The sequence below is a fragment of the Poromitra crassiceps genome (assembly GCF_964638095.1).
Source record: "Poromitra crassiceps genome assembly, chromosome: 5".
Classification (NCBI taxonomy): Eukaryota; Metazoa; Chordata; class Actinopteri; order Beryciformes; family Melamphaidae; genus Poromitra; species Poromitra crassiceps.
Window position 1 is genome coordinate 31,158,231 of NC_139642.1, and position 25,562 is coordinate 31,183,792.

Below are 25,562 nucleotides of genomic sequence, written 5' to 3' on the forward strand. Positions count from 1 at the left end.
GCGATGGTGCGCGGAGAATCAAGTATCTCCGGAGAATGGCCATCGGTGAACGGGAGGAAAGGAGAGCTGACGGCGGGGATCAGCTCGATGCTGGCGGGCATGGAGGCCCGTGTGTTGAGAGAGGTCGGACGGCTGGTGCAAGAGACTCCTGCCTGGGCAGTGGAGGTGATGCGGGCGCTGCGAGAAGTCATGCAGCGGGTGGACTTGATGAGCGCGGAGGTAATGCAGCGGGGAGAGCGGCCGGAAGAGCCACGAAAGAGACTGTGTTGGACCTGCAGAGAGCCGGGCCACGTGGCGAGGTGGTGCCGATGCGGTTCCGGGAGACGGACCGGGTATGCGGGACAACGACATGGACAGCAGGGAGCCTGCTGGACATGTAGCGAGATTGGACATCTAGCCAGAGAGTGTCCAAAGGCTGTCGGAGATCGGGGGACAGCGGGAGAAGAGAGACGTGCAGGCGGCAGACAGGTGAGACTCTGCTGGGCTTGCCAGTCACCGGAGCACTTGGCCAGGGACTGCACTGAGAGTGTGGAGGCCGGAGGTGAGACGCAGGCTGGGAAGAGCGTGAACAGCCAGAGGGAAGAGAGGGACATCGTCTGCAGCGTTGTTACAGTCGGGAGAGCGACGCTCGTGTCTCCGAGTGAGCGAGAGGGGTTACCGCCGGGGGAACCGGCCCAGCCTAACCGCTATACACCCCCTAACGTTGCACTGCGGAGAGCCGAGGGGAAGATCGACGCCGGTGGTGTTCGCTCTGCTGTCCTCAACCCTGGAGGAGGGGGACGGAAAAACGAGCGAGTGCGAGGCCGGGAGGACGACGCCAGGGTCAGCTGGAGAGTCGACGGGCGCGAGTGGAGACCGGAGGACGAGGATGTCGATCCGGTGCTCGTTCGTGCATTTGCTACTGGAACAAACAAAAAGGGGGGACCGAAAAGAGTGCTTCAGGGGAATTGGTGAAGCTGGGAAAAGGGGGGATGGAAATGGGGTTTAAAAGAAAAGCTAAGGAAAATGTGGGGGGCTTGTGTTTGAATTGAAATGTGTGAAAAAGAAGGAAATAATGGAAAACTAGACATTATGGAGTGCCTAATGGGAAACTAGACATTATGGGGGTACCTAATGGAAAACTAGACATTACGGAGTACCTAATGAAAACTGGACATTATGACGGGGGTGCTGAAAAGAAAAGACTGGTTGTTGGGGAATTATAATGTGATGTGGTGATGGGAAAAATGTTGTGTTGGTGTGTTTTGGTACAGGGGGATATGTGTGGGTTGTGGGTGTCGACGTGGGCGTCGAGCTAATGTTGGGTGAGGAGTATGTAACGTGTTTGGGTAATCCAGGTATTACCTGTAATGTGATGTGCAACCTAAGTGTCTGGATCGCAGCTAGGAACTGATGTGTGTGGGTGTGTTCCTAGGGGGAAGGGGATATATGTGACCAGCGGCCGGGGCGGAGGCCAGTCAGGCCAGGGTGGGCGAGCTGACCGGGTGGTTTAGAGCTAGCAGCGAAGCTAGCTGCTAGGAGCGTGTATTGTGAAGACAAGAATAAAAAGCCTGTACCAACTTCAAGTCTCCAGTTCCTTGGACGAATACCCACTTCGTTACAATAGCATCAAGACCAACATGCACACATCACTGTCTTTTTCCTATACGCAAAACTGTTAGGCAGTGTGAGGTCAGGTGAGCTTCTTTGATGTCTGATGGGACCGGGTCACGTGACTAGCATGGCCGCACTGTTGATTTCTGACAGGAGGCAGCTAGCTTTTCCTTCGGGAAGTGATGGCGGGAGGGTTCCTGACCGACGATGGTACTGTAGAAATATGATCCAAGCTCAATCAGTGTCACAGTCATTTTTCATGCAGGGTTCAAGACCAGGAAGCAACTTATTCCCAGAGGAACTTTGCTATCCTATGTTGATTGATGCTTGTTTGTGTGTGTGTGTGTGTGTGTGTGTGTGTGTGTGTGTGTGTACTGTAAGAGAGAGAGTGAGATAATTTTTCACGGTGTGGCTACGATCTGACCACCGCAATTATACTAAGTGCAACCCAGTTTTATACCTACAGTACAAGGATAGTGACTATCAGTGTATTAGGTGTTGATATTAGAATATTCTGCAGTTACGAGGAAAAACAAACAAACAACTAGAGACCATCTTGCGATGTGATCACACCAGCCATGATGCCCGCGACTTGAAATTAACTAGAATTTAACGCGCTTCGCGCTCACTCTGTCGGGTTCCCGACAGCGCACTCCCCAAGGTTGAAGTCGATCGGATGAACGGGTCTCGAGATAAACTGCTTTTTGTGTTGTCAAACTATGACTACGTGCTTTTCCGAAATTGGGCACCACACTCCGTGGGAATCCCCGGCAGTGCACTCCCCAAGTTTGGGGGGAATCATGTGGGGGCGCCCTTGCTCAGATCACGCTCATTTTCAAATGTAATTATTTCCAAAAGTATTCAACGGCTTCTGTGGTAGTCCCCGCTACAATAGGTCCTAGTGTGTGTGTGTAAATGGTAAATGGACTGCATTTATATAGCGCTTTTATCCAAAGCGCTTTACAATGTGCCTACATTCACCCATTCACACACCGAAGCCGGCAAGCTGCCACGCAGGGTGCTGGCACAGCCATCGGGAGCAATTCGGGGTTCAGTGTCTTGCCCAAGGACACTTCGACATGAGAAGCCGGGGATCGAACCACCAACCTTCTGATTAGTGGACGACCCACTCTACCTCCTGAGCCACAGCCGCCCCCTGTGTGTGTGTGTGTGTTCGTGCACTCGTAGTCACCCCCACGCACCTACATACACACACACACACACGCACACGCACACGCACACGCACACACACACACACGCACACACACACACACACACACACACACACACACACACACTCAGAAGAAAACTCCAATGAATATGAGGATGCTTTAAAAGAGCAAATGTGAGGCAATGACAGATAATGATTGTAAAGAAGAAGAAGAAGAAGGGAGTTAGGATGGTGACAATGATTATGGTGTAGCAGGCAGGATAATAACGATGAACGTCAGTGACAATGATGATGGTGTTGATGACAGTTATGACGACACTAATGATGATCACAGTTATGATGAAAATGATCATAATGATGATGATTATGATTAATATAAAAATAAAAAGCAAGCCCTTCATCAATACCCACAATCACACATTTCCCACTTGGACGTCAATTCAACTACATGCATACTGTAGATGCAGGTGGTCTGGTTTCCATCCACAGCTGTCAATACCCAAGGTGAGTTTTCCCTGCTGGGTGCAATTAAATCCCTAGCTAAATAAACCAGCTCTTAAGCTGGTTCATCCCAGGACAATATCCTTACCTCAGTGCCTGTAATAAAAAGCTCTGCCTAAAAGGCCAAATTCATCTCCAAGGTACCTCGCTGCTCGTCTAATAATTACACAGGACTAATTCTATTTGCAGTCTGCCTTGGGAACCAAAAAAAGGATAACTCTGCTTATTGGTTTGACACCAGCTCCCCCTAAACCACGTTAATTCTCTCTGCTGTCTCAGGAACAGGTAGAAAACTAAGTGTGCTTAGAAACAAGTAATCAGTGTTATTGAGTTTCCAGGTCATGATTATTGGGACCAGAGTATAAACACCCACGTAGGCACGAACACATACGCTCATATATTTTTTAGCATGCAAACAAACCACTCCATATGGTATAATTGTAGCTATGGACAGTAAAATCCTCATACAGCCAATGCTTGTTGCACAGACATGCACATGCAGGTACAGTACATGTATTCACAAACACACTGACACATCATTTGTGTGCTGTCTGTCCTTTTTCAATCAGCGAAAGAGAACACATTCTAATCAGTTATCTGAAGTCTGACGTCTCACTAAGCTGTCATTGATTTGTTTACCCACAGCCTTCCCAGCAATCCAAATGCCAATAGGAAACCTATAACGGCAATGTGTACATGTTTGTGTATGTGTGTGCTTGTTTGTGTTTCGTTGAGTGTGCCTGTTGTGTACATCGCCTATATGTATGTGTAGAGAGCATGTCTGTGCGTGTCAGTTTGTCTCCATGGACCTGAGGTTGAACTGGATCTAAATTAGAAGTGTCACTGAGTTTAACAGATTGATTGCTCTGCCCTCTGTTGTTTGTGTTTCCTGTGCAGTGTGTGTGTGTGTGTGTGTGTGTGTGTGTGTGTGTGTGTGTGTGTGTGTGTCAGATCACCCATTAATAAGCAGACCAAGTCAACCACCTGGGGTGACACAAGAACCTGACAAAAAGAACAACAAAAGTGTTGCCTTCACAAGTTCACCAAGTTTACTCAGACCAATCAAAATGGATATGATTCACAACCACACTTCTGCGGTTCCTCAGCGGTGGGACATGTTACCGAACTCCATTCGATCCACAGGGTCTTTCTCAAAAGACTAAAGGCTTGTTAGTGAACATCTTCTCACCTGGGGTCTCATCTATCAAACCTTGTCCCTCTCTCAATAAGGCTTCTTGTGTGTTCTTGTGTTTTATTGTTCTAAGTACTGTTCCAATGCAAAGTTCACATTTCACCAAGAACGCTTAAAATTCCCGGATGTGTTCTCGACACGCCTACTTTACCGAGGATGCTCTGACTTGTGTCAACTTGGCAAGGCATGTATCCCAGCATTCATTTCGGAATAAGTGGAGGCAGAATCTATATGTACTATCAATGGGCAGAACGCAGCAGAGAAGATGCCATAATCTCCGGGAAGTTTTTTTTTTTTTTTTTTTTTTTTTTTTTACAATTTAAAGTTTTATTTCATCACTAAATTAATTTCTGATGCCTTTTGATGCCTACAAGCAGGCTAGTAGGTTTCAATATTTGCCACTTTACGAACATTTATGGTGAAAAATGGCAAAAAAGCTCCAGAGCACAATTGGCTGCATCTACATCAGCTGAGCTTTTTATTTATGTAGTACCGCAGGCGGCCTCCTTGCGCAATACAACGCATCGTCTCAAACTGCCAACAGCGTTATGTGTGCTTGTGACCTAGCAAGTTCATTCTTCCAAGAACGACTAGCAGGAACCTTCTCCCCAAGAACACAAGAACAAGAACGCATTCTTGGAATTGAGAAAGGGCCCTTGCGTAGAATCCCTACTAACAATTCCTACAACTGTGTTGAAAAGAATGACTAACCTATCAGTGACTGCACGCACACCTGCACGCAATTCCCCGTTACCAGCAGCGCAGCTGCCACACTGCCACAGTGATTACGTACGGGGATCTGCCCCCGCATGCTCAAATTCAACCAGTCAATGCAAATCACAACATGAAGTTACAGTGCATATAAACAAGCCCATGATTATCACTTCAAAAGAAAATGTAGAGTGGCAACGGTAACACTTCATAATACTGTAACACAAAAAATGGGTAGTTACTGAGGAACGAGTAAGGAACGAACCATTAGTTCATGAATAGTTAATGATTAGTTAATGAGTAGTTGATAGGTAGTTCCTTAATGGTAGTTACTTAAGAACTGACCATTAGTTACCATGTTAACGAACCAGTAAGTAATGATTACTTCCCTAAAATTTTTTTTTTTTAATATTTCACTAGTTCTTGGCTCAAACACTTAGTAAAAAAAACACTTTTTTTGGTAGGGTTTACATATCGCACTTCCGGTGGGCGTGGCCTAACCAAAGTAGGCTAGAACTGTAGCCACGCCCCCAAGGAGTTCGAATGTGAAAAAATAGGCTCCGCCCCCTTTCCCTGGCTTCCGGCAGGGGTGGGTGGAGCCAAAAAAGGTAACTCCGCCCCTGAAGGTCGTAGAGCCTCGGGGGCGTGGTTTTAGTGGGGTACCTCGATCTCCTAAGTGGGGTAGGGTACTTTACTAAAGTGGGAGGAGCTACACTTTTTTAATTTGCATACTTGAATAAATTCGTCTTCACTAGTAAAGTAAGCAGGAAGTAATGGTATATTCCTTAGGAACAACTCAGGAAGATGTACTGCTTCACTTGAGGGGGCACAAACATGGGAACTAATGGTAAAGTAAGCAGGAAGTAATGGTGTATTCCTTAGTAACTACTCAGTAAGATGTACTGCTTCACTTGAGGGGGCACAAACATGGGAACTAATGGTAAAGTAAGCAGGAAGTAATGGTGTATCCCTTAGTAACTACTCAGTAAGATGTACTGCTTCACTTGAGGGGGCACAAACATGGGAACTAATGGTAAAGTAAGCAGGAAGTAATGGTGTATTCCTTAGTAACTACTCAGTAAGATGTACTGCTTCACTTGAGGGGGCACAAACATGGGAACTAATGGTAAAGTAAGCAGGAAGTAATGATGCACTAACATGGTAAGTAATGGTAAGGTAATCATGAAGTAACGATGAGTACTCATGAACAACTGGTAAGTATTTGGTGGAGTCATGCTCACGATGGTAACTAATAGTCAGTTCTTAAGGAACTACCTGTTCATGAACTAGTGAAATATTAAAAAAAAAAATTTTTAGGGAAGTAATCATTACTTACTGGTTCGTTAACATGGTAACTAATGGTCAGTTCTTTAGTAACTACCATGGGAACTAATGGTCAGTTCTTAAGTAACTACCATTAAGGATCTTTAAGGAACTACCCATTAACTATTAATGAACTAGTGAATGAAAACATATATAAAAAAAAAAAATTAGGGAAGTAATCATTACTTACTGGTTCGTTAACATGGTAACTAATGGTCAGTTCTTAAGTAACTACCATTAAGGAACTACCTATCAACTACTCATTAACTAATCATTAACTATTCATGAACTAATGGTTCGTTCCTTACTCGTTCCTCAGTAACTACCCATTTTTTGTGTTACAGTATTATGAAGTGTTACCGTGGCAACATGTTGCTGGCTGCAGTGAATGCAGTGAGCGCGACAGATTTGGAGATGAGGGAAAAAAGGGGGATTTGGTGTGACAATCAGAATGTCATGTGTATTATAACATCGCACCTGAAACATCATGTATTAACACTGTATTCACTTCTCAGTCACCAGCGCCGAGGCGTACGTTCCTCGATCTCCTCCCCTCCTCTCGCCGCTGTGCCAAATGCGCACAGACGCAGGCAACCTGCCTGTCACCATGGATTCTCTACTTAATTCTTAACCGATCTCTGTCATAAAAAAAGCTCTGTAATGATAGGAAAGGATTTTCCGGTGCCAGGTCCAATCTGGACAGAACTGACCGCACCGGTCAGAAGGTGTTGACAGATGTTAATACCTTTCCAGCGTATCCAATAAATTCCAGATATATGAAAAACCAATATGACAAGCAATTCTGATATTTAGAATATTATTTTATATAGAAAATATTGCATAAATTATGATACAGAGCCAATCAAGTGTGATACAGATTACCAATCAGAGATCTCCGGGTCAGATTCTGGTTGTCTTTCCTAGCAGCTGAAATTGATCAGATGAAGAAAGAGACATTTGAAAAAGACCCTGCTCTCTCCCTGGGTATGAGCTTATATCAACTTTTGAACATGGGTCGATCATCATTTCCTTGGGGGCGTTGTCTTCTGGTAATAGCAGATGTTCCTCCCCGATGGCTCCTCCTCACCACGAGGCCCACGTCACGTGACCTGGCACTTCAGCATGCACTAACCTTTACTGAATACTAGTCACTTATTTTATTTCCTATTTTAACTCCTATAATTTGGGTCAGCTAATTTAGCTATTTTCTCTATTAATATCCTGTAACACATTATCTATGGTTACTTTAGACTAGGTAATCTAATCTACATCCTAGATAGGATCAAATTCAACTATATTAGTCTGAAGCTGGAATAATTGTCATACAGTTCAAACTTACTGCCTCTTGGTCTGTAACCACCCTTATAAGGATGTAACCAGAGTAAGAGGGTATTTCTCACTCGAACCAGAGAAAACCTCACCCTTATTTTAACTAGGATGAGGAAACTCTTATCAATTAGCAATTGCCATTTATCAACTAATTTGACGACCACCTGTCAATTCAGTCGGCAGATGCAACTTTAATATGACTATTATTTTGACTATATATTTATTTTCCCAACCTAAAGTTGCAGCAGTAACAATAAGCTAATATTTATCTAAATATTATATACTGTATCTCCCTTATTGTATAGCAAGCAATCTTGGCTTTAACTTTATACTTGACTGGAACCACTAAACATAATATGTTTGTAAGAAATAAGTTTATTAAATCAATACACCTAAGGCTTATAATATATATATTTGTGGGGAGGAAGATCAATATTTCATGGCTGTGGAAAAAGTTAGTTATACATGCTTTTAATATTTAATCACATCAGATATGGGACTTGTTCAAAGCACACATGAGAGAGAGGCTGACTCCCTCTCAGCAACGACCTGCTGCCTGTCTCTCTAGGCAGGAAGCGACACCTACCACAGCTCCTTTCCTGTCTGGCTTCAAAGAGCTTACAGACGTCTTTTTCTGCAGAGACGTTTCTGCAAGAAGCGCTGTTGCCATGACGTTAAAACCACATCAAATACATAATCGGCACCTGTCCTGCCTCGATGGAAAAAATACACATCAGTGAACTTTGGGTAAGAGCTTAATGTTCCATTCTGCACAGGGTGCAGAAATGTACAAAGGTCATGGTTTTTTGGGGAAAGTTCATCGTACAGGGTGTATGGTTTATTGAACAGGTTTTAAAGTTCATTTTATAAAAGATGTCAAAAACACTTATTTAATCAGTAGGATATATAAGCACAATATGCATTTCAAGATGAAACAAGAATAAATGATAGGATATTAAAATCATTAATAACATATTTGTAACATAAGTATTGCTTTAAAATTTCATTTTGCTAAACCCTCTACTGTGGATTCTTAACTTTCTTTGTTCTGGAATAATAACATTATTTCCAGGAGCTTTAAACCTTCGAGTATCCACAGTTTTTCCATATGAGCAAAAGCTATGAGCAAAAGATTCAAAGAAACATGTGGTGGCTGTGTGTGTGTGCAGCCCGCTCCTCTTTTTAGTTTCATTTTCACATATGGTTCTCGACACACAGGCCTTCAATGAGGAAATGCTTGTAAGTCACTGACAGGCAGAGAGAGAACTGTTATCAATTTAGGCTTTCATTGTTAGGTGCTTAAATGAGGAAATGTTTGGCTATCAATAAAAAGGGGGAAATCTTATCAGTAATCGCTGCCATCTGCTCGCTAATTATGTGTGTCAATTATGTTATCACCATTCAATCAAAGAGTGCAACTTGAAGTGTGAATATCGCATTTTGGCACCATTGCATCATCGCGTCCGACACCTGACATCACCGACATTGATAGCCTATTGTAGATTTCTTTCTTCTTTTTATTAGATTGACATTCTCATGCAGTTTTGAGGATAAAGCAGCGTCTCCCTCCAAGTCCCAGAAGACAGGAAAGGTAGAACAATGAAAGGAATATAGCCTATTAAGGATTCATTTCTCTTATGCCTCTTATTGGGCCTATATGTTTATGTATTTATATCATATAAGCATTTGATCTTTTAATATTTATGCTTATTGTAGATCATAATTACACCTACAACTTTCACCTAATCATTTTCACTTTGATAGGCTATGGCGTTTCAGCATGTGTTGTCTATTGGGCTAATTTTAAGAATGGCTTTAAATCTGTTTTTGCAAATGAACTATTCATATAGACAGGAAATAAATACAGTAAATGACCATTAACAGCCCATTCATGACCACATGGATTTAAAAAGCCTAATTGTTCACAGAGATTAAAAATAAATAAATTCCAGTGTTGGCTGCTAGACTATGATTGTTCCAATGTTCTAAACATTTCCAATGATTTGAGGCAGGGAGGTGAGAACGGAGAAAAACAGACTTTATTGACACAGGAGAGATCATTCAAAACATCTTTTTTTACAATGAAATACAGGCCCATAGGTTAGGCCTACATATCTTTTCCAAATGCATTCACTGCAAACAACCATTATCTCCGCTTGTCACAACAGAGGGAAACCGCACACTTCACTGGGGGTGTTGGACTTAAAGATGGCTCAGGGTTAGTCTCTCCCCAGACTCAAATATTACGTTGAATCGCTGCGCTTCTCATACTACATAAAGAGGGCCACAGGTCGGATTCAAATCCGGGTCGGCCACGGAAAGGACTACGCCTACATGCCACCGGGACACCACTTTAAAGAGGATTTCAAACAAAAATGTTATGTGTTATTCCCTATATTAATGTTAAGACTCATTTATACTAACCCTGTCAAATGTATGAGTGTGCGTGTGGTTTTGCTCCGTTTCATGCACATCCGTAAGCTTTCAGATGATGGACAGAAAACGCACAAAATGAACGCAGAGTACGGACAGAAGGCTCTGTCCGTCTCTGTCTCCATCTTTAATGTAGAGTATAATTGGGCCTTAACTGAAGGTGTGTGCAGCGCCAGTTCAGAGCACTGGAGGGCGGATATTTCACTCAGCAGCTTGGACATGGGTATACTCTGTTTTCAGAGTAAACAGCTGTGGGGAGATACAATAGGGAGAGAGATCAGAATGTGTTGGAGGCCAAAGCGGAGGATAATTGTGACTGAGTGGATGTTGTGACATTGTGTGACTGAGTGGATGGTGTGACATTGTGTGCATAAGTGGATGGTGTGACATCATTAGGTGACTGAGTGGATGGTGTGACATCATTGTATGACTGAGTGGATGGTGTGACATCATTGTGTGACTGAGCGGATGATGTGACATCATTATGTAGCTGAGTGGATGGTTGACATCATTAGGTGACTGAGTGGATGGTGTGACATCATTGTGTGACTGAGCGGATGGTGTGACATCATTGTGTGACTGAGTGGATGGTGTGACATCATTGTGTGACTGAGTGGATGGTGTGACATCATTGTGTGACTGAGTGGATGGTGTGGCATCATTATGTGGCTGAGTGGGTGGTTGACATTAGGTGACTGAGTGGATGGTGTGGCAAAGTGGCATCATTATGTAGCTGAGTGGATGGTTGACATCATTAGGTGACTGAGTGGATGGTGTGACATCATTGTGTGACTGAGCGGATGGTGTGACTCACTTTGAACTCGTTGATGTAGGTACCGAAGAAGAAGACGATGCAGAAGGCGACAAGCCACTCGCACGCAACGCTGACCTGATGGAGATCATGGAAGACATGGTCCTGGAGGAGAGACAGAGACGCTACCGTCAGTCTCTGTTGATGCAAACTGACCCACACATATGCTGTCCATTTTAGGACACCCTCAGACCTTAGTAAAAGGCCTAAAATCCTTCAGTTGTTGGTGAAAAGTTGTCAAGTCTCATATCAGTTCTCCTAGTAAAAGGCATCATTCGTCAGACTAAAAGGCATCATTGCTCAGACATCAGTTCTTATGTCTCACAATAAAGTAACTTTTTATTTTTTTACCTACACATGTTCCACTAGCAAATATAATACTAGTGAATATAAGACTTCCCGGTCAGATTTTTTTTTTTTTATATAAAAGAATGATTCTGCAAGTTTAAATGCTTAGGTTATTGTTTTAATGTGCCAAATAATAATTTTTAAATTGCTTCTGTATGCCCTTCTCGACTTGAATTGTTATTTTTGGTGGGGGGTAAAGTCTGACCGAAAGTCTTATATTTGTTTACTGTGAAACACAAGAACTGACTCCAGTGGAGCTGATCAGTGGCCAGCAGATCACACTGTGGTTGGCCATAGGTTGCATTGTACAAAAGTTTCTCCTCATTTGGGCCCACATTTCGGTGAACGTTGCAAAGCTATAGCACGTATGCCTGATTTTTTATGAATTTTCAAAGTTTGAATGTGTGAATGTGAACAGGGCACTCCTGAAAAAGAGAGCAATGCTCTCAGTGAGACTCCCCCTGTATAAATGAAGGTAAAAAAAAGAAAAAGAAAAAAGATGCCTTTTAGTCTGCGGAATTATGCATTTTACTCTGAGACCTGATATGAGACTATAGATAGATAGATAATAAATGTGTATTTCTATATTTTTCTGGCTGTCTGTCCATTGAAGTGTATGCTTGTACTGAGGGAGCCTTTTTTGTCTATATGGGGCTGTCATACATGTCCATATATATGGCTCTTCCGCCCCTTCAGCTCTCTCACTATGCCCATACAGAAGATGGCGGCCACCACGGCCGCAGAGTAGATTGAAGACAGCCTTGATGGACTATGTGTTTTTGGGAGGTTTTTGTTGTTGTGTGGATTGCTTTTGTTTGTCAATGTTGGGAATTACACCGGATCCCGCACGCACCCAACCATCTGAGTTGTTCCAGCGTCGGGATGCCTCCTGGAAGCTACATCAGCCAGGCTAACAGGTGAGCTGACTGCTTCAATTGTCAACAGCCTATTCTTCTTATATCCTTGTTCGCTTATCATGTTACGTGCATCAGGGCTAGTATATTATTTCCCCCTAGACAGAGCTAATGATGATATTGGAGCATACTAGACCGCCAGAGACCTAACAACTTTTCGCCAACAACTGAAGGATTTTAGTCCGAGGTCTGAGGAATGATGCCTTTTACGCTAAGGTCTGAGGAATGGACAGCGTACATACATGTAGAGCCTGCAGCCTACCTGTTCTTTTGGGTGTCCGTGCAGCGTGGCATACGTCACGACGACTGCACAGATGACAGCTGAATGAACATTTAAGGCAAATGACACTTAACATTGGATGGAATGGAAAGAACACAGTATCACATGTACTTACTAATGTTGACTCTGGCTTAATAAGAAAGCCAATGATACCCAATTATACGCTAACTATTGGAATAATAAAACAATATTCCTGGTTGAATGTTTACCATGCATAATTACCTTCCATTCCAGCATTATAAAACCAAAGCAGCTTGTCTGGATGTGAAAAGGATACTGGGGAAAACTGCCAAGCAGCCGATGGTGGCAATAACGATACGGCTGTAACAGACAGGATTTGGATAGGCCCTGTATGATATAACAGAGTGAAGGACTGAGTATGAAGCACCAGAGATGAAGAACACCACCGCTCCCACATCGTGGACCACAGACTGGGGAAAAAGTTGGTCGTGGGCTGAGTTCACTTTCGCTGTCTGAAATCAACAGAAATTATGCCAAAATGTGATTCAAACACAATTTCACAATTTGTCACAATTTATTAGAAGGATAAACCCCTTGAGATCAAGGGGGTTGCTAAGGGGGTCCTTAGCACAAATATACAGAAAGAAAACAGGTAATACATAAAACAAGCAATATACAAATACACTCACACGTACACATAAGCTCTCCCAGGCCTAGCCACTCCCCAACCCCTTAGTCCCCCAAATATATCATAATACATACAGTGAGAATAGATACTGTAAGTGAACACATACCCAGATAAAGGTGCATTTACATGCATGATGTATCATGAGTGCAAAATCTCAAAATAATTAGAAGCAAGAGCAGGTTGTTTGAAGATAAGTGAGGAGAGATGCCTTAAAGCAGGGGCACTCAATTAAAATTCATAGAGGTCCAGTTAGAGAAAATGTCCTCAAGCAAAGGTCCGGAACATTGTAACGTACAGTAGCTTGCGTTATGATTCAGTGCCATTGAACTTAGGCTACTTCAATGATTGCAGTAGCCTAATGGTACAATGTCTGTATGTAGTCAACGACTGACTGTTAAATCAAAATAAACATCAACAATGTTTATTTAGTTTTCATATTTAACTGGATTAATTATAAATAACTAGCCTACAATAATAATAAATACATGTTATTTTCTCATTTCAAGAGAAGTGAGCTCCCTATCTATCTATCTATCTATCTATCTGTCTCAGTGTCTGTCTGTCTCTATCTATCTATCTATCTATCTATCTATCTATCTATCTATCTATCTATCTATCTATCTATCTATCTATCTATCTATCTCAGTGTCTGTCTCTATCTATCTGCCTGCCTGTCTGTCTGTCTGCCTGTCTGTCTGTGTGTCTGTGTGTCTGTCTGTCTGTCTGTCTGTCTGTCTGTCTATCGATCGTTCGCAATGCAAACGTCACATGCCGTTGGGCAGTGAATGTGTGAGTGTGCCCTCAGTCTGGATTTGAGTGTGTTTGCTCCTGTGGCGCTTTCACAGACAGGTTAGGATCGCATCGCACTGACATACTGCCTGGTTTTGAACTGCCCGTGAGAACAATGAATGAACATCTAGGAGTCTGCCTGCTCCGGATTAAAACGAAATCTTTGTTTTTGCGGTCTACTCGTTTCTTTTGAGCACACCATGTTAAATTACTTATATCTCTCGCATATCTCCGTGTCTCGCCTGCAGCACCACTGGAACCGACTGGCGACTGGAACAGGCAGAATCGAATCGGATATTTGATTGGCTCAGTAGCATCACGTGTGATGATTTACAGCGCATGCATTGGTCTGTGAGCCTCCTGGCACATTAGACCAGTAAAGCGTAGAAAAGCATGTGCCGGCTCGGTGAAATGTAACAATTCTCAATGATTTGTAGGTTATAGGCGATCGGTCCGGATAGGACGGCGTCTGGGTCCGGATGCGGACCGGAGTCCGGACTTTGGGGATCGCTGCCTTAAAGGAATGAAAAGATGTGATAGATCAAAGTGAGTTGGCAAATTGTTCCAGTCAGATGGAGCTTTAAATTTAAACGCATGACGTCCAATTTCTTTGGAAATTCTAGGAACAAAGAAAAATGGATGCTCACTATAGATCACAGTGTCATCTGCATATAAGTGAATATGACAGAGCAGTTGTGTGGAAGATCATTAATAAAAAATAGAGAATAACAATAGACCTAAGGATGAACCTTGGGATACGCCTTTTTCCATAATCATGAAGTCGGACTGACTGCCATGAATAGAGACACACTGATGTCTGTGTTAAAGATATGAGTTAAACCAAATTAAGGAACTCTGTGAGAGACCGATACAAAGTTGGTCAAGGAGGAGGTAGTATCCAACGAAGATGGTACGTCATTGGTAAATTTTAACAGAGCAGTGGTTGTGGAAAGTTGGGTCTAAAGCCGGATTGGAATGGAGACAGGATGTGTTGGTCATTAAGATTTTGAGATATGATTCAAATGTCATTTTTCAAATATTTTACTATACTATTAATAATGGAAATAGGTCTGTAGTTATTCATATGAAGTGGATCACCACCTTTATGCAAAGGGTTCACTCTAGCACACTTCCACATTAATGGAACTATAGGCTACAGGTGGACAAAGATAAGTTGAATTATAGCTGCTGCGCAGCAATGGATCGTGGCCGGGCAAGTCTCAAGGCTTTGAGCTGTTATGACATCACAATTGCTCAAGTGACATCAGTGATGGCATCACAATTGCTTGAATGACTGATGACATCACAAATACAGCCTAATTGCCCTAGGTAATTAGGGTAATTAAGATGCTCTTTAGGCAGGTGCACTGTGGGCTCAAATTTTGACCAATCGAAAATCTGTTTGATACTTTTGTGTAGGACAGTCTAACGATGCAGATGCTGAAGTAAATGGTAAATGGTCTGCATTTATATAGCGCTTTTATCCAAAGCGCTTTACAATGAGTAGATAGTCTACATTCACCCATTCATACACCAATGGCGGCAGGCTGCCGCGCAGGGTGCCTACACACCATCGGGAGCAAGGAGGGTTAAGTGTCTTGCCCAAGGACACAGCGACGGCAGCTGGGAGGGAGCGGGGATCGAACCGCCAACCCTTGCGTCATTGGCCGACCCGCTCTACCTCCTGAGCTAAAGCCGCCCCGAAAGCCGCCCCGAAGTTTGGTGTCGTTTGAAGAAAAAATGTGGGAGGAGTAGGGTTTAATTAGTTTGACAGTTTTTGCAGTTTTGCGGTCTTTAGACTTCATAATTGGCCATAGGTTGCATTGTACAAAAGTTTCTCCTCATTTGGGCCCACATTTCGGTGAAAGTTGCAAAGCCGTAGCACGTATGCCTGATTTTTTATGAATTTTTAAAAGTTTTAAACTTTAGACGGTCGCTGTAGTGCCACCGTTAGGACTATTGGCGCCAAATTTGCGTCAAAGACGTTTGGCATGGGACTGGACCTTTGTGCAAAGTTTGGCTAGTTTTCATGCATGGGAAGTCGAACTTCCCGGGAGAAGAATAATAATAATACAGGCAAATACAATAAGTGGCCCTGCCGCTTCGCTGGCCCGGCCACTAATAAGTCAGACAAAGGAAAAGAGAGAACACGAGAGGCAAGTTTGAAGAACTTAATCTCCAGGCCATCAGGGCCAGCACCACTACTTGAACTTAGACCACTGATACACTTACTGTATGAACATCACTCCGGCGGATTTTTCTAAAAGAGAAAGAGCTACCACATCTGGGATTATTCAGAGAGAGATCGGCATGGGGAAAACACATACTGTAGACAAACCTGGAAAGTAGCAACAATGCACATGCCCAAGCAGGACAGCATCCCCAGCCAGAGAGCAGCTTTATTCAGACGCACCGCCCTATGCCTCTCCTCACTCAGCTCCTCCACAAACTTGTATCTGGCGTACATGGTGGCCATAGCTGTGGAAGATTCAACACATTCATCACTTTTACCTCAAAAGCACGTGAAGCATCCAAGACACGCTAGAAAAGAGCATGCGGAAAAGAGAAGTAAAACTGAATTGTCTTGGTTCCTCCTTTGGGAAAGCCCACTGGGTTGCCTAGACACGCGATGAGCTAAGCAACATGATATAACATTTCTGCTTGTGAAAATACCTGCGCATGCAGAGACGAACGTCATCAAACCAAAGATGCAGCTCTCTGGTGGTTTTGCAGCTGTTTCACTTCAAAAGGAAAAGGTACATTTGAATTTGTAAAAGGTGAAATACATTTGTTGATAGAACAGGATGTTGGTTTGCTCATAGTTTGATACAGTGGCATGGATAGCTACTGTATGTGGGCTGAAACTTTGTCCAACCTGTCTGCAGTTACAGTAGCCTGGGTAAACCCAGCCCCCAGTGACCTGCTCTCAGGCTTTGTCATGGAAAATTATTGATCAAATGCTTATTGATTGATTAGTTATTAGCTATGGCAATTCCATGCTGTATTTAGTGAACTGTGTTTTTTAGCAATGCAGAGGATTGCTGTTCTGTGAGAACAAGTATCTTGTTTTGGGGAAGTGTCTAGAGAACATGTGAGTTCCTGTGGGAACCTGTGTCTTGTTTTGGGAAGAACTGTGAGAATAGACACTTGTTATGTATTCCAGTGAACATCAGATTAGCTACATGGATGAATGGAAAGAACTGCCTCTCCACGGTGGGGGGGCGGGCAACATTGGTTTTAGTATATGAACTGTTGTAAACAATGATGCGGGGCTCTTGTATCGTCAAATGTTGATGAGGGGAGACCTCCGTGCACGGAGAGATGATTGTGGAAATAAAGAAAACCTCCTATGAACATTTAAAACGGATATCTAATTATTGATGGATCGGCAGAGCATTGCAGTGGATATTTTTCCTCCACAACTTGGGGGCTCGTCCGGGATCTCACGACTGGGATGCGGACCTCTGGCATGTCGACTGGTGATAACCTCCTGTCAAAGTTGGACCTGAAAGCTCGATTAATGCTAAGAGAGCAGGAGTCGACATGCGGAGGAATGTAGCCCAGCGCTGTGATCTGCGGAACCTGGTGAGGCAAATACACACTGGATGCAATGTTGATTGATCAATTTTATGTCAAATTGAGTAGCTGTGAAATTTAGAATAATGTTATACAAATTGGTTCTAAAAATAGACAATTGTAACTACTGTTAAAAGCTGCAGGTCTGGGGGATTGTGTAGTGGAGAACGGATGTAACTTCTGCCTGGGCAATCTTTTGCCTTTGAGGGGAGTGCGGGGTCCTGGGGATGCTCGCGTGAGATAATATTAAATAAAACTCACTATTGCCGTTATCGGATATACTCACTGCCGAGAGGGTGAGGCGTTGCGTTAGGAAAACGGATGTAACTTCTGCCTGGGAAATCTTTTGCCTTTGAGGGGAGTGCGATGTGTCCTGGGGATGCTCGCGTGAGATAATATTAGATAAAACTCACTATTGCCGTAGCTTAGAGCGCAAGCGTAAGAGGAGCTTACTATTAGTCGACTCATATTTGGGCAAGATTTAGAGAAGAAAAAATCGGCCTGTTTGTCGACGGACAAACAGTAAGGCGCGGGTTGAAAGGTATTACTTTAGCGTCTAAAAACTGCAGTAGTGGAAAAAAAAACACATACCCGGACCTGAGTTTTGCGAAAGGAGGTATAAAGTATATCTAGTTATAATAAAAGGGATACAATTACAAATTCAAAGCATTGGGAAAATTCTTACCATTCATTTGCAAAAAAAAAAAGAAAAAAGAAAAGTTGTTTTTAAAAGGTCTCTTTCCTTTGAACAAAAAAAATGAAATAAAAAAAAAGGGGAGAGTGTGGGTGAAACTGAGCAGTGAGGCTCATTGAGGAAAAAAAAAAAAAAAAATGAGAAAAATGAATGGGAAATGAATGGGAAATGACTGAGATATGAATGAGAAATTTCTGAATGAGAAAAATGAGAGGAAGAAAAATCACAAAGTTCACAAACTAAACTTTTGTTTTGGGGCTAAATGTTCAAGTTAAACTTTTTTGTGGGGTTAAACGTTCAAATTGAACTTTTGTTTTGGGATCCAAGCGTTAAGCAAGCGTAAACGTTCAAATTGAACTTTTTATTTTGGGGCTTAAACGTTCATATGTGTGTAGATAAGCCGGCCGGCAGGGGACAAACAGGGTTGTTTATTTTGTTATGTGAATCCACAGTGTGTTTTTATTTTAACCCATACTTGCCTACAAAAGAGGGATTGGTTGTTATTTTGTTTTTATTGGTAGGCTAATATCACAAGGTATTGGTTTTGATTTCGCACACACAAACAAAACCACAGCTGTTTAGAGAAAGCTCATGAGGAGCTATGGGTTTGTATTTGCAGAGGTCGAAATACACACCAGGAAAGCACATTTGTCTCAAGCAGACCTACACGCCACATTTAGAGGGAAATATAGACTGTATAAAAGTTATGGCCTAGGTGGTTTTGAAAAACCACAGAAAACAACAGCAACACATTTATTATGAAGGGGAAAAGAAAGTATGTCTGCCAGAAGCAATACATACATACCATACATACATACACTTTCAATTATCATGTGAGGAGTTTAATCTTTCGCTAGTGTCTCTTAACACATTCAGTGCCAAGGACGTCTGTGGACGTCCTAAAAAAAAGTAACGAGGAGTGCCAAGGACGTCTGTGGACGTCCTAAAATCATAATTCATATTATTCCATAATTCTGCTGTTTAAGGTCGTACCTAGCCAGTGAGCATGAATCCCTTCAAGGGATCACACGGCGCCACCTTAAACATCGTCACAGGAGCTGCTCCACCCACCTCAGATCCTTTACTTTGTACAGGAGACAGCGGAGAAAGTGGAAACCGATGCATGCTTTCTGCCAGCGCCGTATATATTGCTCTGCCTACAGCGGAGAGTGGGCTCGGCTGCATCCGCGCTCACAACTGAGCTCTTATGCTTCTATCTATCTCCACACGATTTCCTAGAAAGCCAGCATCCGAAGCCGAACGGCCATGCCTTTTCGTTCAGTCGCGTTTGCCCATCAAGGAAATGATGCGCGCTGGGATCTGTCCGGGGCAAAAACGAGAAAACAAACTCTGTGCGTGTGGGAGGAGCCCGCAGCTCAGAGGTGGAGAGGGGAGAGGGGGGAGGGGGGGGGGGGGAGAGGGGTGTGTGACACACAGGCTGCACAGAAACCACACCACACGCCACCACATCAGAAAACACCAGCCAGAGTCAGTGAATGTGCTCGAAATTAGAGTGCAAAAGGTATTCATAAAAGGGCCTATATCTTGGAAAGTAAAAAAAAACGACAGAAAACCCTTGAAAGTGCACTTTTTTGAGAGGCTGTAATTTCATAATGGAACTGTCTAGAAACAAAATTTCTTCTTTGGAAGAAGCAGGAGTGTTCAATGTTTCATTAAAGTCCAGCCCCGTTAATATAGCCATAATAGAAAAAATTCTATAGCTGTTTTCAACTGAATGGAAGTGAATCTGGCACAGGCTCCAGACAATTTTACTGAAGCGCTGTGGCACTCAATGTGTTAATGTGTCTTAAAAAGGTCTCGGCCTGGAAATTGACCCGTGCCTCACCACCATCATGTAGCAGACTGAGAGTCAGCGCCAGGCTCAATTACACTGAAGACCGCCAGCGGTCCAGGCTCCAGCGGAGACCATCAGCACTCCGGGCAGGCTACAGCCAGGGAACCGGCAGCAGCATTCGTACCGCAGCCACCAGCCCTGAACACCGCAGCTAGCGGCCAGCAATGGGAGAGAGTAAAATCTCTCCCTCCCGTGTAAGTGTTTCACCACACCGGTGTAAACGGGCTACAGAAATGCAATATGAGTGGTTTGCTTGCTGTAAAAGAATATATGACTGCCGTGGAGTTTTCGATTCATAGGCTTGGCCCGGAGGTTGACGCCACCTGGACAGTAACAGCGGAGAGGACTCAACGAAGCGAATCAAGACGGAGCGGAGAGGGTGTGAGGCGCTGGTCAATAGCAGGCGAGAGACTGACACGACCGGAGACGCAAGCCAGTTGAGGGTGGAGGAGTTCACAGCAGAATTTTCTCCAAAGACACCAATTATGAGCAGATAAGTAATGACACACATGAACATTTGCATGTTACAGCTGTTTGACAAACCATTGTTTTAGTAAAGAATCACACACTGCATACATTGGGCCCTATTCTCCCACAAGCCTTCGGCGCTAAAACGGGCCTTAAACGCAAAAAAACGTGCCTTGCGCCTGTTTTGGGACGATATCAATATGGCTTTAGGCTGCCAAATGCGCTTTAGGCCGAATGGGCGTGGCGCAGTCCCAGAATGGGCCAAAGTGGGCGTGTCGGCGCTAACTACCGGCGTAGTGCTATCTTCGCACCTGGCCTACATTTAGCGCTTTGCGCCTTTGAAAACCAGGCCTATTCAGTGCGCCAGTGCACTTGTGCCTCTCCCCTGTCACCCTTCTCTGTCTCTCTCTGAAACCAGGCCTATTCAGTGCGCCAGTGCTCTTCTGCCTCTGAGTCACCCTTCTCTCTCTCTCTCTGACTCCCTCGCTCAAACAGACACAACACATAGCAGCACCCAGCTTCCCATAGGAAATAGCAGTTGTAAGTTTACTGCCTGTGAATGTCCACTCCCAGCATGCAATTGGGTCCTCCATTTCGCTACTAAATAGCAACCAAATGAGCCGAAATAGATATAAAAGGTAGATCTAAAATAATGTGTAATGGTAAGACAACCTGCAATTGTCGAACATTTCAATATTGGACCAAATAAAACATCGAAATGAAACACCACCCTATGTGAAACATATATGTCCTCTTGAGCCTATATATACCCCTTGTGGGTTTAACGTGATTTAGATAAGTGACAGCGGAACGCGCTTCTGTGATGTGCTATACTGTGATGTCCGCTCCAATAACTTGGCCCTACTTGACATTTAGTTTTACAATAAAAACACATTTATGCAATGACTTTACATAATGTAGGGTATATTTATGTGCATCGATCATTCTACCTGCAGCAGGGGAGAGAAAACGATATCTTTCTGGACAAACTTTCACCAATCTAATAGGCTATATTTTTCTAGCTGATGCGTTTAGTACATTATTTTCACTTTGATCTTGCTATAGTGTAGCGTATTTACATGCTTGCAGTATTGAAACTGCAGTTAGATTGGTTTGAGAAGCATAATAATATGGAATAATAGCCTATAATGCAGTCAGACAGACAGACTGGATGAAGGGAGGGGGGGGGGCAGAGCGTTTGGCTTTCGTCTGGTTTTGCGTGATCACTGGAATTGGAGCTAAAAAGGCAAGCGTGCGATTCGTTTATTGCAGTTATCCAATGAGCATGACGGTGCATAATTTTACGCTTAAAAGGCGTGGTTGTAATGGTTGAGGCTGCGTCTAGCGCCAGCACGACGATATCAAGTGCGCTGGTCCACGCCCACTGATTTGAGCTGCGCCAGGCGTTCGGCCTAGAAACAGCGCCGATGCAACGATAGGGACCATTATGTACATGCAATGCACACAGAGCAAAAGTACTTTTTTGCATTAGTACAGTATTGTTTAATAGAAGTTATGTTTTTTTTAGGAAAAGTGAGTGTTTAGCCTGGAAAACCCTTATTGCCAAGCGAAAAGGTAAATGTTTGTGAACACACTGAGATTTCTCTTCCCCCCCCCCCCGCTTCTCGGCCTGAAGCCTTGAAACGCAGCACCAAGATAACCACAGTGCATAGCGCACACACATTTCCCAAGAGGATTGAGAGAGGCAGAGACGAGTTAAAGGGTGTCTCTCTCTAAAAATAAGTATATAGAAAAACTGCTAAATTAATTGACACATGCGTTAAATAACGCATCTGTCAAAGGGGGTAAGCAGCTTTTGTTTTTGTGTCTGTTTTTTGTTTTGTTTTTAAGTTTTTGTTGTTGTTGTGTATGTGTTTGTGTGCCTGTGTGACTGAGACAATCAGATGGACAAGCAGACTGAGACAATCAGATTGGACAGTAGATTGGGACGATCTCCAATGCCAGATGCTGAGATCCAGCCTCCCACATCCTTCACCAGCGCAATTAGCTTAGTCTCTGCATACACACACACACATGCGAAAGTTTGAGGACAGACCGGATGAATGGCGAAGGACAGACAGCGTGGTGCACTCAGGCGAGTGCATCCTTCGTGACGGTTTCCCCCTGGCGAGTAAGATGCTGAGAGTTGTACTTGGTGTGGTTTGTGTAAAAAAAACTGTGATCATGTGTATTAAAAAGCGTTTTGGAACCACAGGAAATAGGGGAAGTGTGAACACAGTGTGAATGAGTGGTTTGGAACGGTGAAAGGAGTGTGATTGTTGAAGGCAATGTTATTGTACACCAGTTAGACAGGAGACAGGGGACTCCAGTGTGACTAGAGAGCGGAGAGGAGGACAAAGACTTGAGACATGACTTGGACTTGTAAGATGACTTGTGAGCTGATAGGTTGCGGGTTTTGTTTCCCGGCTTTTGAGCAGAGTACATGCCAAAGTCGACTTGGGATGTATGTCTGCCGGATGCTTGGAAGGGAACCCAAAACAAAGAGGTTAATCTGACTATGTGCTCTGTAGGTTGAATAAATTGTGTATTGTAGTAGGGTTGGGGGTAATTAATCAAATTGTGTGTTAAATGAATATAAACATATTCTAAACTACCAAGTAGGGCTTAATTTGAATGTAACCTGTAGCAAGTTAAAGGTTTCAGTCTTCGATTGGATGAACAGGAGCCATTACCAGAAATGTGTAAACTGTGTTTTTAAGAAGAAAAAAAAATATGCCAAAAGTGTGGAGCAATAAAAAGGCCATTGACCTCTGACACACTTCGTTTATGCTATGAAATCTTGGGTAAATAATCATGCTTGATTTGATATTAGCATAACTAAGAGTTTGATTTGAGCAAATGATACATTGTAACATAAGTATGTATTAAGTATTAAGTAAGTAACCGAAATGAAGGACTTATTAATTGTGATTGTGAACACATAGGGAAATCTTAATCTATATAGATGTGTGAGATGATACATTTTTTTCTAATAAGTTAAGGATAATAGTTATGTTAGTTTTCTTTGACTGTGTTTGAACTTATAGTTTGTTATCAATAATTTATTTTTAATATTGATAATAATGATTTATTCTTATCAAAAGTGTGGAATTGTCATGGAAAATTATTGATCAAATGCTTATTGATTGATTAGTTATTAGCTATGGCAATTCCATGCTGTATTTAGTGAACTGTGTTTTTTAGCAATGCAGAGGATTGCTGTTCTGTGAGAACAAGTATCTTGTTTTGGGGAAGTGTCTAGAGAACATGTGAGTTCCTGTGGGAACCTGTGTCTTGTTTTGGGAAGAACTGTGAGAATAGACACTTGTTATGTATTCCAGTGAACATCAGATTAGCTACATGGATGAATGGAAAGAACTGCCTCTCCACGGTGGGGGGGCGGGCAACATTGGTTTTAGTATATGAACTGTTGTAAACAATGATGCGGGGCTCTTGTATCGTCAAATGTTGATGAGGGGAGACCTCCGTGCACGGAGAGATGATTGTGGAAATAAAGAAAACCTCCTATGAACATTTAAAACGGATATCTAATTATTGATGGATCGGCAGAGCATTGCAGTGGATATTTTTCCTCCACACTTACCCTGCTAGTGACTGAGAACTCTGAGAGCAGGTCACGTGGGGGCTGGGTTTACCCAGGCTACAGTTACAGTAGCTGACTTAAAATCTCTGTGGGTTTATTATAAGAGAGAAGTGAGAGCCACCTCGCCTGCCCTATTGGCACGTGCGTGTGTGTGTGTTGCTCACTAAATGTTATTGCATCAGTGATGTCACAATGCCTCCTTGTGTGTGCATGTGTGCCCCATTATGATATGATAGATGACATCATATGTGTGTGTGTGTGCCCCCCATGACATCACTGATCAGTCTTGTCACAATGCCTTCCCATGTGTGTGTGTGTGACATCACTGATCAGTCTTGTCACAATGCCTCCTTGTGTGTGTGCGTGCGCGCCCTTATATCACTTTTGACATCGTCACTGATGACATCATCACTGTTGTCATCACTGATGACATCACATCATTAGCTAATTAGCCTAATTAGAAAATCCTGCTCTGTCAGGTCACCCGTACGGGTGCCCTTTACACGCCCTGAAGGTTTCAGCCCGATCGCACGTAAAACGGCATAGCTGTGGCCGAACACAGAACTTGAAACAGACAAAGTCCACAAACTATATATATACAGTATATATATATATATAGTATAATAGCTGTGCTGCTTTGAGAAAGTTCAAATGAGTGTCGCTGAACTTGGCCACCAGCCAATGAATGCTGAGGCAAACAAAACTTTGTTGTTTTTAAACTCTTCACCTTTTCTCCTGGTTTTCAAAATCATTTCATTAAAAATAAAGCAGTGACATACATTTTCATAGCATACCTTTCATATTTGACATAATTGACAGCATTTAAACGTTTGACTGACTTTCTTGCCCTTTCTTTAAAAAAGTATAAAAATCAAATACAATCATCTTACCTGATGTATGGGAAGGGATGTGTGACATTGACATCCTTTCTAATGACCGCAATTAAGTAGGAAAGTAGAAAGGTGCTGGAGGACCAAATGACCACAAAGGCTGGTAAAGAGCTCAATCCCTGCATGAACCAAGCCATCTCAGATGGGTTTGAGATCAAGTGGGTGACGTGAGGCTGACTGAAGAAATGTCAACATTCACTTCATATTTAAAAGCTGATCCCGGAATAATGCTGTGTCTGCTGACCACCGGGTCACATGAACAAGATTGAAATTTGTCTCAGTCAAAAAGGCGATGTAAGCTTCCTGTGTAACCTCTTCCTCAAATGACCCTCTTCCTGTGGGCCTTCACGTGCAAATAAAACCACCTGTTTTGTTCACTCTTCAAATCTTTCTTCTACCCACAAATATCACTGATACCATAGTCCTATATA

The 25,562-nt window shown here is 43.0% G+C and overlaps 1 protein-coding gene across 1 annotated transcript; it reads right to left on the minus strand.

The window, feature by feature from the left end:
* Window positions 1–9,856: 9,856 nt before the first annotated feature.
* Window positions 9,857–25,293, minus strand: LOC310776910 (DNA damage-regulated autophagy modulator protein 1-like). Its single transcript, XM_083637116.1, has 7 exons — window positions 25,132–25,293; window positions 16,718–16,785; window positions 16,383–16,522; window positions 12,884–13,079; window positions 12,589–12,647; window positions 11,068–11,169; window positions 9,857–10,502 (listed from the first exon to the last, which is right to left on the minus strand). Exons 1-7 carry the CDS (start codon window positions 25,266–25,268, stop codon window positions 10,455–10,457), a joined length of 750 nt encoding a protein of 249 aa, XP_083493242.1. The 5' UTR covers window positions 25,269–25,293; the 3' UTR covers window positions 9,857–10,454.
* Between the last annotated feature and the right edge of the window lie 269 nt (window positions 25,294–25,562).

What these genes read in the sequence shown, in the direction of transcription:
- LOC310776910 (XM_083637116.1), bottom strand. Translation starts at nt 25,268, where the DNA reads ATGGCTTGGTTCATGCAGGGATTGAGCTCTTTACCAGCCTTTGTGGTC. An exon ending in CATCCCTTCCCATACATCAG is followed by an intron (nt 16,786 to 25,131) that starts GTAAGATGATTG and finishes TTCCTTTTGAAG; the next exon opens with TGAAACAGCTGCAAAACCAC. An exon ending in CCTACATCAACGAGTTCAAA is followed by an intron (nt 10,503 to 11,067) that starts GTGAGTCACACC and finishes ATCTCCCCACAG; the next exon opens with CTGTTTACTCTGAAAACAGA.